At 56.3% G+C, this 13,509-nt stretch overlaps 1 protein-coding gene across 3 annotated transcripts in view; it reads left to right on the forward strand.

Moving 5' to 3' along the window:
* The first annotated feature begins 6,824 nt into the window (after positions 1-6,824).
* LOC133362926 (mth938 domain-containing protein-like) overlaps positions 6,825-13,509 on the forward strand; it is a 93,529-nt gene continuing 86,844 nt past the window's right edge. For 2 of the 3 annotated variants that reach the window (XM_061581907.1, XM_061581905.1), the window contains exons 1-3: positions 6,825-6,892; positions 7,730-7,870; positions 11,336-11,431. In XM_061581907.1, coding sequence (XP_061437891.1) covers positions 7,739-7,870; positions 11,336-11,431 — 228 coding nt within the window. In that variant the 5' untranslated portion in view covers positions 6,825-6,892; positions 7,730-7,738. Of the gene's footprint in view, positions 6,893-7,702; positions 7,871-11,335; positions 11,432-13,509 lie in introns of all 3 variants that reach the window. The other variant, XM_061581906.1, reaches the window with a different exon arrangement.

Below are 13,509 nucleotides of genomic sequence, written 5' to 3' on the forward strand. Positions count from 1 at the left end.
CGATGATGCCCGATCCACAAACGCGACGTCGCGACTGCTGCTCGCGTGGCTAGTCCCCGTGTCTGGACCGCCTCAAAGTGAACTTGGAGTCGTTCTTTGGAGAGGCCGAAACCGAATATCGTTCGGCCTCTAGTTCTCGAGTCGGTTTAAGACACACAGGCTCACCAGGCGACAGCAACACATCTGACTGTCGCCTGGTGAAGCTCGTTGTGATGACTGGGGAAGTGTCGTGCTTAAGAGTGTAAATGTTGTGGCTTGGCTCTCCAATACACCGGTGTGCTGCACTAGTGACGAATTCACGATGTACTTACAAAAAAATCCGCAGACTACCTGCTGGATCACTTCTCTGTTTCGAACCAATGTGACCTCAGGTCTTCGCTCATTTACCAGCTTCACATTCCCTATTGCCGTACAAATACTGGAGGAAGGTATTTTGTTGTCGATGCCCCCAGGGTCTGGAATGCTATCGCCAATCAACTGCAACTTGGATCGCTACCTGTGAGATCTTCACTCAAAACTGCTCTAGAGGAGCTGGACACCGCTAGCTGCCACTGCTATTCAGAGTGGCCTGAAATCAAATGTATCGCCCCGGATGACCGCTGCAAAGTATGATCTTGAGTTTTGATTATAGTGTGCTGATCTTAAAAGGTGCATTGAAAATTTGTGATACTCCTACTGATACTCCTGCTGTTATGGAGTGACTCATGCAGTCAGCAGTGGGCTCACATGACATTGACTTCTCCAAGACGGAGGTTCTCTGCAAGCCATCTGGCTATCATGAGAGATTCATTCATGAGGCGATCCATATATACAAACACAGAGACAATTTCAACCGAGAAGATGGATTCTGGCTTAGCAATCATTGGAAGGACGTAATAAACCATTTCGGATCTTAACTGATTGTTGTTCACGTTTACGGTGACTTTCAGACCGCAGTCCACTCACTGGCATTGACTGTGTATCTTGTGTTCTCCACAGGGAATGCATTATTTGCTCCGCTGCGGGTCTCCTGCTTCTACATACTATTAACATTCCCTCCCTTTGTTAATGCTACCCCCTACCCCCTCCCTTTGATGCTGCTAATCCTGCATAATGCACGGGCATAATATGACTTTGAAACCCCCCAGCCCACCTCCTACGCATTTCCCATAAATATGCTACATTCCTCTTGATATGCAAATTCTTTTGTCAAGGCGCTCTTCCCCCCCTCCAACCCAGCTTAAAAAGACGCTCCAAGCCTGGGGTTGTCATTCAGACGCTGTCTTCTCGACAGACCTGTTCTTCACCTGAGGACGGCTGCTTGCGTTGTGGCCGAAACGTCGTGAGAATTATTTTATTATGTTTTATTTTTATTATTTTATTACTTCCCTTCTACGTGACTTTACCGAAAGAACCAAGAAGATGAATCCCTGCAGTCACGAAAGCTTTAAATGGAAATGGGTACTATACAATACGTAGCGCACCCTAACACAGGAGGGGTACCGGCCCCTTCAACCCGGTCTGTCCGAGGCAGTGTCCCTCGGCTAACGTTTCCCCGTTAGCTCCTACACTCCTCTAACCCAGACCATCCTACTAGAGGCTAACTCACCTGGCCCAGCTTCGGCTCAGGTCCGACCCTCAGCCACACGAGCCCGGCCCTCACAAGGACACAGACCTCGCTGCTCTGAGGTCGCCCCTGGCTTGCCCTGCTCGGCTCTTATCAGAGTAGCGAGTCAGGGTAGTCCCAGGGCTTGCTAGCTGGTCTTCAGTCTTCACTGGTTCTTCTGCTCCAACGACTGCCTCGAGCTCTCTCGCGCACCGCCTTATATAGCCAACTGCCCCCCGAGGGGCGGGGCTGTATGCGGACGTTGATGTAGACACCCCACGCACGGACCGTGATGTAGACACCGTAACGTAATGGCTTGCTACACCCCGGTACGTAACACTTCTACACAGGTAACAAGCTGAGATTAGTAGCACTCCCTTTAAGAGTGTGCTCCTAATCTCAGCTCGTTACCTGTATAAAAGACACCTGGGAGCCAGAAATCTTTCTGATTGAGAGGGGGTCAAATACTTATTTCCCTCATTAAAATGCAAATCAATTTATAACATTTTTGACATGCGTTTTTCTGGATTTTTTAAATTGTTATTCTGTCTCTCACTGTTCAAATAAACCTACCTTTAAAATTATAGACTGATAATTTTTTTGTCAGTGAGCAAACGTACAAAATCAGCAGGGGATAAAATACTTTTTTCCCTCACTGTATATCGTTTATTGTTAGATTTGATTCACAGTTCCTATGATCACTGTTACATTGTTTTTATGGCTTTATTTTGGTGATTTCGAAAACGTTTTGGATTAGCCATATTTGTTTGTTGTAGTACAGAGTTAGACTGATAACTTTAATATAAATTGTCTTACGGTTGTTATTGTTTGACTTGCATCCCACTGGGACGCTTAGTAACTTGAAGATTGCACCCGATTCAAGAGCCGAATGACTCACAGGGCTATAACAAATAAATGAACTGAAATGAACCGAACTGAATTGGCTTGTTGTGTTTACGTGACAACCCTTACTAATTGGCTGTGTCAGGTGGTGGCGGGTTTAACGACACATTTATATTTTTACACGATCTAACCCAACAAACCTCTGTTATCGCTCTGTCGTCTCTGCATCTAACATTAGCAGCCGTACGACAGAAAAACCAGAATCTCTGATCAGCCTTAGTCTGCGCAAAACTATTCAACTGAAACGACGAGTAACATTGTTTTATTAAATCCTTTATATTAAGTTCACTTGCTTGCTTGCTTGCGCGCTTACGACCGTGCAAATCTTTCGGTCGTTTTTTAACCCACTTCCCGTGATCCAATCGAGCTGACATTATGCACACAGACTCGTTGTGCGAGACAATTAATGTTCGTGAAACATTTTTTCCAAATTTTTACCCTTTTTAGGATTTTTTAAATATTTAATTACCAATTGCTTAATGGTGGCAGGCAATCATCTGACCCATAGGTGGCAGCCATCTCAAGCCAGAGGACGAGAGGACTCTCGCCGCCACGCATATAAAGGATTTATAGTGAAAAACTTTGTTTTTACGGGTTAATTTTTTTTACCACTTTAAAAGGCCCCACTGAGCTGTGTATCTCTTGTTCAGAAGCGACCTGGCCACCACAAATGATAGCAGCTCAACCAAAGCATCATCATCATCACATGAAATTTACAGTAGCCGCCACATCACTCTAAAGACGCGTGGTGATGTTGATTCTAAATATGGAGGGAAAAACGGAGGACCCGGAGGAAAATCCACGCGCCCACGGAGAAGAGAAACGCAGACTCCAAATATACAGCACCCCCACGTGCCCCCCCCCCCCCACATGCTCAACCACCCCCACGTGCTCCCCCCCCCCCCACGTGCCCCCCCCCCCCACGTGCTCAACCACCCCCACGTGCCCCCCCCCCCGACATGCTCAACCACCCCCACGTGCTACCCCCCACCCACGTGCCCCCCCCCACATGCTCAACCACTCCCACGTGCTCCCCCCCCCCCCACGTGCCCCCCCCCCGACATGCTCAACCACCCCCACGTGCTCCCCCCCCCCCACGTGCCCCCCCCCGACATGCTCAACCACCCCCACGTGCCCCCCCCCCCGACATGCTCAACCACCCCCACGTGCCCCCCCCCCCACGTGCCCCCCCCCCCGACATGCTCAACCACCCCCCAAGTGCCCCCCCCCCACGTGCCCCCCCCCCCGACATGCTCACCACCCCCACGTGCTCCCCCCCCCCCACGTGCCCCCCCCCCCCGACATGCTCAACCACCCCCACGTGCCCCCCCCCCCGACATGCTCAACCACCCCCACGTGCCCCCCCCCCCGACATGCTCAACCACCCCCACGTGCCCCCCCCCCCACGTGCCCCCCCCCCGACATGCTCAACCACCCCCACGTGCCCCCCCCCCCCACGTGCCCCCCCCCCGACATGCTCAACCACCCCCACGTGCTCCCCCCCCCCACGTGCCCCCCCCCGACATGCTCAACCACCCCCACGTGCCCCCCCCCCCGACATGCTCAACCACCCCCACGTGCCCCCCCCCCCCCACGTGCCCCCCCCCCGACATGCTCAACCACCCCCACGTGCTCCCCCCCCCCCCCACGTGCCCCCCCCCCGACATGCTCAACCACCCCCACGTGCTCCCCCCCCCCCCCCACGTGCCCCCCCCCCGACATGCTCAACCACCCCACGTGCCCCCCCCCCCACGTGCCCCCCCCCCCCGACATGCTCAACCACCCCCACGTGCTCCCCCCCCCCCACGTGCCCCCCCCCCCGACATGCTCAACCACCCCCACGTGCTCCCCCCCCCCACGTGCCCCCCCCCCGACATGCTCAACCACCCCCACGTGCCCCCCCCCCCGACATGCTCAACCACCCCCACGTGCTCCCCCCCCCCACGTGCCCCCCCCCCCGACATGCTCAACCACCCCCACGTGCTCCCCCCCCCCCCACGTGCCCCCCCCCCGACATGCTCAACCACCCCCACGTGCCCCCCCCCCCCCCACGTGCCCCCCCCCCCGACATGCTCAAACCACCCCCACGGCTCCCCCCCCCCCCCACGTGCCCCCCCCCGACATGCTCAACCACCCCCACGTGCTCCCCCCCCCCCACGTGCCCCCCCCCCGACATGCTCAACCACCCCCACGTGCTCCCCCCCCCCCACGTGCCCCCCCCCCCCGACATGCTCAACCACCCCCACGTGCTCCCCCCCCCCACGTGCCCCCCCCCCCCGACATGCTCAACCACCCCCACGTGCCCCCCCCCCCGCATGCTCAACCACCCCCACGTGCTCCCCCCCCCCCCACGTGCCCCCCCCCCGACAGGCTCAACCACCCCCACGTGCTCCCCCCCCCCCCCCCCACGTGCCCCCCCCCCGACATGCTCAACCACCCCCACGTGCCCCCCCCCCGACATGCTCAACCACCCCCACGTGCCTCCCCCCCCCCCCCACGTGCCCCCAACCCCGGCCCCCCCCGACATGCTCAACCACCCCCACGTGCTCCCCCCCCCCCCCACGTGCCCCCCCCCCCGACCATGCTCAACCACCCCCACGTGCTCCCCCCCCCCCCACGTGCCCCCCCCCGACATGCTCAACCACCCCCACGTGCTCCCCCCCCCCCCACGTGCCCCCCCCCCGACATGCTCAACCACCCCCACGTGCTCCCCCCCCCCACGTGCCCCCCCCCCGACATGCTCAAACCACCCCCACGTGCTCCCCCCCCCCCACGTGCCCTTCCCCCCGACATGCTCAACCACCCCCACGTGCCCCCCCCCCCCGACATGCTCAACCACCCCACGTGCCCCCCACCCGACATGCTCAACCACCCCCACGTGCCCCCCCCCCCACATGCTCAACCACCCCCACGTGCTCCCCCCCCCCCCCCACGTGCCCCCCCCCGACATGCTCAACCATCCCCACTTGCCCCCCCCCCCCACGTGCCCCCCCCCGACATGCTCAACCACCCCCACGTGCCCCCCCCCCCGACATGCTCAACCACCCCCACGTGCTCCCCCCCCCCCCCACGTGCCCCCCCCCCGACATGCTCAACCCCCCCCCACGTGCCCCCCCCCGACATGCTCAACCACCCCCACGTGCTCCCCCCCCCCCCCACGTGCCCCCCCCCCCCCGACATGCTCAACCACCCCCACGTGCCCCCCCCCCGACATGCTCAACCCCCCCCACGTGCCCCCCCCCCCACGTGCCCCCCCCCCCCACATGCTCAACCACCCCCACGTGCTCCCCCCCCCCCCCCACGTGCCCCCCCCCCCCACATGCTCAACCCCCCCCACGTGCCCCCCCCCCCCACGTGCCCCCCCCCCCGACATGCTCAACCACCCCACGTGCTCCCCCCCCCCCACACGTGCCCCCCCCCACATGCTCAACCACCCCCACGTGCTCCCCCCCCCCCCACGTGCCCCCCCCCCCCGACATGCTCAAACCCCCCCCACGTGCCCCCCCCCCCCGACATGCTCAACCACCCCCACGTGCTCCCCCCCCCCCCACGTGCCCCCCCCCCCCGACATGCTCAACCACCCCCACGTGCCCCCCCCCCCGACATGCTCAAACCCCCCCCACGTGCCCCCCCCCCCCGACATGCTCAACCACCCCCACGTGCTCAAACCCCCTCACATATCCCCCACCCCCACGTGGCCCCCACCCCCCACGTGGTTCCCCCCCCCCCCCACGTGCCCCCCCCCCACGTGCTCCCCCCCCCGTGATCCCGCCCCAGGTGCTCGACCCCTCCCACGTGACCCCTCTCCCCCGTACTCCCCCGCCCCCCGTGCCCCCCCCCCCACGTGCCCCCCCCCGACATGCTCAACCACCCCCACGTGCTCCCCCCCCCCCCACACGTGCCCCCCCCCCCCACATGCTCAACCACCCCCACGTGCTCCCCCCCCCCCACGTGCCCCCCCCCCGACATGCTCAACCCCCCCCACGTGCCCCCCCCCCCGACATGCTCAACCACCCCCACGTGCTCCCCCCCCCCCCCACGTGCCCCCCCCCCCCGACATGCTCAACCACCCCCACGTGCCCCCCCCCCCCGACATGCTCAACCCCCCCCACGTGCCCCCCCCCCCCGACATGCTCAACCACCCCCACGTGCTCAAACCCCCTCACATATCCCCCACCCCCACGTGGCCCCCACCCCCCACGTGGTTCCCCCCCCCCCCCCCACGTGCCCCCCCCCCCACGTGCTCCCCCCCCCGTGATCCCGCCCCAGGTGCTCGACCCCTCCCACGTGACCCCTCTCCCCCGTACTCCCCCGCCCCCCGTGCCCCCCCCCCCAGGCGGCACTCCGTGACGTCACTTCCGCCAGACCCCCACGTGTTTTTCTCGGAGGAAGCCTCGCGAAGTGGTGAGGAGTCAATCAGTCAGTGTCCACCTCGTGTGTGTCAAGTGTCCACCTAGTGTGTGTCTGTGTCAGTGTCCACCTAGTGTGTATCAGTGTCCACCTAGTGTGTGTGAGTGTCCACCTCGTGTGTGTGAGTGTCCACCTCGTGTGTGTGAGTGTCCACCTCGTGTGTGAGTGTCCACCTACTGTGTGTGAGTGTCCACCTCGTGTGTGAGTGTCCACCTCGTGTGTGTGAGTGTCCACCTCGTGTGTGAGTGTCCACCTCGTGTGTGTGTCCACCTCGTGTGTGAGTGTCCACCTCCCGTGTGTCTGTGTCAGTGTCCACCTCGTGTGTGTGAGTGTCCACCTAGTGTGTGTGAGTGTCCACCTCGTGTGTGTGTCCACCTCGTGTGTGTGAGTGTCCACCTCGTGTGTGTGAGTGTCCACCTCGTGTGTGTGTCCACCTCGTGTGTGTGTCCACCTCGTGTGTGTCAGTGTCCACCTCCCGTGTGTCAGTGTCCACCTAGTGTGTGTCAGTGTCCACCTCGTGTGTGAGTGTCCACCTCGTGTTTGTGTGTGTCCACCTCGTGTGTGTGAGTGTCCACCTCGTGTGTCTGAGTGTCCACCTAGTGTGTGTGAGTGTCCACCTCGTGTGTGTGTGTGTCCACCTCGTGTGTGTGAGTGTCCACCTCGTGTGTGTGAGTGTCCACCTCGTGTGTGTGTCCACCTCGTGTGTGTGTCCACCTCGTGTGTGTCAGTGTCCACCTCGTGTGTGTGAGTGTCCACCTCGTGTGTGTGTCCACCTCGTGTGTGTGTGTCCACCTCGTGTGTCAGTGTCCACCTCCCGTGTGTGTGTGTCAGTGTCCCCGCATGGCATCTCCGCGAGTGGAGGCGCTGCGGTGGGGGGAGCTGCGTGTCTGTGGCGCCAGCTGCGTCTACAAGGACTGCAAAGTGTGGCCTGGCGGCAGCCGAGCCTGGGACTGGCGGGAGACCGGCACAGACGTCAGTCCCTCATCCTCCTCCTTGCCCCTGCAGCAGCAGCAGCAGTCGCAGCAGCAGTCGCAGCAGCAGTCGCAACAGCAGTCGCAGTGCTAGTACCAGTCGCAGCAGCAGTCGCAGCAGCAGTCGCAGCAGTAGCAGTGCTAGTACCAGTCGCAGCAGCAGCAGTAGCAGCAGCAGCAGCAGTAGTAGCAGCAGCAGCAGTCGCAGTGCTAGTACCAGTCGCAGCAGCAGCAGTAGCAGCAGCAGCAGCAGTAGTAGCAGCAGCAGCAGTCGCAGTGCTAGTACCAGTCGCAGCAGCAGCAGTAGCAGTAGCAGCAGCAGTCGCAGTGCTAGTACCAGTCGCAGCAGCAGCAGTAGCAGCAGTAGCAGCAGTCGCAGTGCTAGTACCAGTCGCAGCAGCAGCAGTAGCAGCAGCAGCAGCAGTAGTAGCAGCAGCAGCAGTCGCAGTGCTAGTACCAGTCGCAGGAGCAGTCGCAGCAGTCGCAGCAGCAGTCGCAGTGCTAGTACCAGTCGCAGCAGCAGTCGCAGCAGTAGCAGCAGCAGTCGCAGTGCTAGTACCAGTCGCAGGAGGAGTAGCAGCAGTAGTAGCAGCATTAGAAGTAGTATCTGTAGTATTATCAGTAGTAGTAGCAGACTAGTAGCAGTAGTAGTAGCAGTCGCAAGAGGAGTAGCTGTCACAGTAGTAGTAGCAGTCGCAAGAGTAGTAGCAGGAGTAGCAGTAGTAGTAGCAGGCATAGTAGTAGTAGCAGTCGCAGGAGGAGTAGTAACAGGAGTAGCAGTAGTAGTATCAGTAGCAGCAGTAGTACCAGGAGTAGCAGTAGTATTATCAGTAGTGGTAGCAGGAGTAGTAGCAGTAGTAGTAGCAGTCGCAGCAGTAGTACTAGGAGTAGCAGTAGTATTATCAGTAGTGGTATCAGGAGTAATAGCAGTAGTAGTAGCAGTAGTGGTAGCAGTAGTAGTAGCAGTCGCAGGAGGAGTAGTAGCAGGAGTAGCAGTAGCAGCAGTAGCAGAAGTAGTACCAGGAGTAGCAGGAGTTGCAGTAGTAGTAGCGGAAGTAGTAGAAGTAGTAGTAGTCGCAGGAGTAGTAGTAGTAACAGTAGTAGCAGCAGTAATAGTAGCAGGCATAGTAGTAGTAGCAGTCGCAGGAGGAGTAGTAGCAGTAGTAGCAGTAGTAGTAGCAGTCGCAGGAGGAGTAGTAGCAGGAGTAGTAGCATTAGCAGGAGTAGCAGTAGTAGTAGCAGGCATAGTAGTAGTAGCAGTCGCAGGAGGAGTAGTAACAGGAGTAGTAGCATTAGCAGGAGTAGTAGTAGCAGTATCAGGAGTAGCAGTAGTAGTAGCAGGAGTAGTAGTAGCAGTATCAGCAGTAGTAGTAGCAGGAGCAGTAACAGGAGTAGTAGCAAGGGAAGTAGCAGTAGCAGGACTAGTTGTAGCAAGATTAGTAGCAGGAGTAATAGCAGTAGTTGTAGCAGCAGAAGTAACAGTAGTATCAGTACTATTAGCGGTAGTAGTAGCAGCAGTAGTTGTAGCATTAATAGTAGGAGAAGTGAGAGCAGCAGTAGTACCAGTAGTATTAGCAGCAGTATTAGTAGCAGCAGTACTAGTAGCAGCAATATTCGCAGCAGCAGTAGTAGCAGTATTATTAGCAGTACTAGTAGCAGAAGCAGTAGTGCCATATTTTCCTGCATATAGCCCGCAGACACAAACAGCCCGCAAAAATTGCGTTTTGTGTAAAACTAATTTCAGATAGCCCACACCTCCATATACCCCGCATGCATTCATATCTTTAACGTTGTTAACGCAGCTTAATTCCATCATATTAATACAAAGTTTACATTTGTAATACATTCCAATTGTTAACATAAAAATCATAACGTGCACAAAGAAAACAAACTAACCGGAAACGAGTGAACTTTAAACAGTAAATAAGTAGCAAAAGTAAATATCCAATAAATAAGTAAAACAAAACTGGTAGATAAGTGAGTAAGCGAACTGTTAGGCTTACCAGCATTCGACCTCATCATATTACAGCTACTGGACCGGTAGTTAGCCCCGTACAGCTTTAGCGCTGGTAGATGGCGCACTGCGCAGACAATAGCGGCACTGCGGTAACGCACTTGCCTCCTGCCAACAAAGCCACTGGAAGTGTGAAACAAAGCTCATGGTCGCGACTGTATAGTGCTCAGCCGATAGCAGCGGCCTAGGGGACTCGGCAATTATGATTCCGTGTCTAGTAGACGCTTGTTAAGGCCCTTCCCCATTGTGCAATCCATGGCCTGAGCTGAAACTTTCGCACCCCCCTACAGCCACTGAAAGTATTACGGTAAACAAAGTGCGCCCACTTCAAACATTGTCGTTTCATTGCACAAACAACTCGAATCATTTAAAACGTGATAACATGCAATTTTAGTGTGGGTGGTTTATCCAGCAGTGCTTTAGTCAAAGGTAAGTGTTACCATGAAACATTTAAACGAGTTAAGACATGTCACACGTGTAGAATATTTTTGGGATAGCCCGCACCTCTATATACCCCGCAGGGTTCTGTTTTGTTTCTAAAAAGTGGTCTTCCCCGCGGGTTATATGCGGGAAAATACGGTAGTAGCGGTAGTAGCAGCAGTAGTAGCGGTAGTAGTAGTAATATTAGCAGCAGTCGTAGTCATAGCAGTAGCATTAGTAGTAGCAGCAGTAGTTCTAGCAGCTACCAAGTCTGGGGAATCCATAGACTTACCCATAGATTCACACAGAGACCTATAGAGTCACACAGAGACCTATAGAGTCACACAGAGACCCATAGATTCACACAGAGACCCATAGAGTCACACAGAGACCTATAGAGTCACACAGAGACCTATAGAGTCACACAGAGACCCATAGATTCACACAGAGACCCGTAGAGTCACACAGAGACCCATAGATTCACACAGATACCCATAGATTCACACAGAGACCCGTAGAGTCACACAGAGACCCATAGATTCACACAGATACCCATAGATTCACACAGAGACCCATAGATTCACACAGAGACCCATAGAGTCACACAGAGACCTATAGATTCACACAGATACCCATAGATTCACACAGAGACCCGTAGAGTCACACAGAGACCCATAGATTCACACAGAGACCCATAGAGTCACACAGATACCCATAGATTCACACAGAGACCTATAGAGTCACACAGAGACCTATAGATTCACACAGAGACCTATAGAGTCACACAGATACCCATAGATTCACACAGAGACCTATAGAGTCACACAGAGACCTATAGAGTCACAGAGCCATAGACTCACACAGAGACCTGTAGACTCACACAGAGACCCATCGACTCGAAAAGTGACGTCCCACCTTTTAAGTAAGTCGATGTCTCCTCTGCAACCAATTGCAGAGGAGACATCCACATCTTAAGCCACTCAGCTGCATGCAATCGAAGGGGCGTCCACTCCCCAATATGCTATGTTGCAGCACCGGCCCGGCGTGCAGCCGGCCGACTTGCAGGAGGTGCTGGATGCCGGCATTGAGACCCTTGTGATCGGATGCGGTATGAACCAAGCCCTGCAGGTGAGCGCAACAACAACAAACTCAACAATAATTCCAACAACAGCCATTCGCCACTGAGTGACGGTGACGTCACCACGGTGCCTGTGCCAGGCCAGGTGCACATCGAGGCCATGTGAAGTGTCGAAGGCTCTCTGCTTGCAGGAGGTCATGGGACATACCCAGGTGCCATGGGTCGACTGACTGAGATGACTGGCCGATGCACCACCTGTGCCCCCTACTGTGCCAACTTTCTGTGTTTTAGCCACCAGGCGCTCCGGTCGTTGTTGTGAGCATTGTTTCTCTGCCCTTCATTGTTGCTGGAGGGTGACTGCCTCTAACTGCCAAGTAGTAGCGTCCTTCACGAGCATCCTCCTCCTCTATAGAGGCCGATCTTGACACCGCTGGTACCAGTCATCGGTAGGTCCACTCTGTTTTACATCTTCCTGTACCGCATCAGCTCCATCTCTTCTTCAGCCCATGAGTGCAACACACACACATAGACAAATGTGCCCCGGGTAGTCCACCCAGCTTTCTGGGGGCAAGTGCTGTTAGCTGGTAGCAGTGCCTGTGAATGCCGGCACGGCGCATGAGGTGTGTGTGTGGTTAGCACTACGCTGTGCTCTGAACCCGGCAGAGACCCGAGTTCTATTCCCGCTCGCAGCCAACACCAGTGATTTATGTCTGACCTGGTATTGGGCCTCCCCTAGTTCGACTCAGCCTCACATGAGTACTTGGTGCGGTGTGTAAATATGTCGCCACTAGGGAGACAAAGGTGGTTGGGCGGAGTGCCGGCCACCTGCTCATATTCATTGAGGACCTTCAGGATGGTGGGCAGGCCCGGGTAAAACCACGTGGCTGGGAGTCGGAGCCATTCCCTGTTCATCTTAGGGTGCGGCAGAGATCTCCTCTGACTCCCACATTATTAAGCATTATCTTTGACCACGTAGTTCGAGAAGCCTTCCATGGCTGTGCTGGAGGAATCTCCATCTGGTAAAGATACATTGGGAGGCCGATCGATGCCCGGGGCTCCCTATTGATCAATAATGTTATATATGTATGCTAACGATTTGCTTATTGCTGCTTACTCTGAGTAGTTGGAGGTGCTGCTGCTTAACCTGGAGCTTGCCACTAAGAGGTGGGGCCTTCCATCATCCCCACCAAAACTAAGCACCTGCCTGGGTATTTTGTGTTATCAAACACTTCAATCCCGCAACTCCCAATCGGTGATCGGGCAGTTGTGGAGAGAGTGGAGAGGTTTACGTACCTGGGCAGTGTGCTTTTGACCAGCTCCGGTTTGACAGCACAGGTCTTACTCAGAATCAGTCGGGCAGAATTATCGTTTAATAGGCTGCGTAATGCTGTGTGTAAGTTACCTGGCCTGTCATTCCACATGAAGCTTCGGGTCTTCTCAGCCATGGGTCATGCCCTCCATTCTCTATGCTTGTGAAACGTGGACCCCCCTAAAGGAACATTTTCGCCGATTATAAAGTCAGGCTGGCCTGCCTACGATTTATCCTGGGTTTAACCAGGCCGGATTGTGTGAGGAACTCGCAGATCTTGGAAGTATCTGGAGAAAGTCCCATCAGTGAGTTCCAGTAAGCGACGCTGTGTTGGCTGGGTCATGTAGCCTGCATGCCCAACCACCGCATGCCCAAGCAGCTTTTGTTTGGCTGGATAGAGGGGGCTAAATGGGCATGACACGGGCTAGAGAAGAGATTGACCAGGGGCGGTTTCTTCATTAGGGCGATTGGGCGACGCACCACCAATGTCATTCAACCACAGAGTCACGCTAGCCGTCACTGTCAGCCTCTGGATATAGTCCAATCAGCGTCATGTCACGTTCTGTGGAGTACCGCCTCTTTTGGGGCGATTTCACTCCGGCTGAGAATCGCCCCGAGTGGCCCCATAGACTTACATTGAAAGATGTTTTTTTTCGAACGGGGGCGCTCCAATGCATTCTCTACGGCTTCCGGGAGGGCAAGCCCTAACGTGCTTACGTCATCATACGTGCTTACGTCATCATACGTAAGCACGTTTCATCCAACAATATAATTTATCGCTACCTAGTGGAATCTTTAATAAAATAAACTTGAGTGGTT

The sequence above is a fragment of the Lethenteron reissneri genome, unplaced genomic scaffold (genome assembly GCF_015708825.2).
Source record: "Lethenteron reissneri isolate LAM-NWPU_2019-01 unplaced genomic scaffold, ASM1570882v1 scaffold_1638, whole genome shotgun sequence".
Taxonomy (NCBI): Eukaryota; Metazoa; Chordata; class Hyperoartia; order Petromyzontiformes; family Petromyzontidae; genus Lethenteron; species Lethenteron reissneri.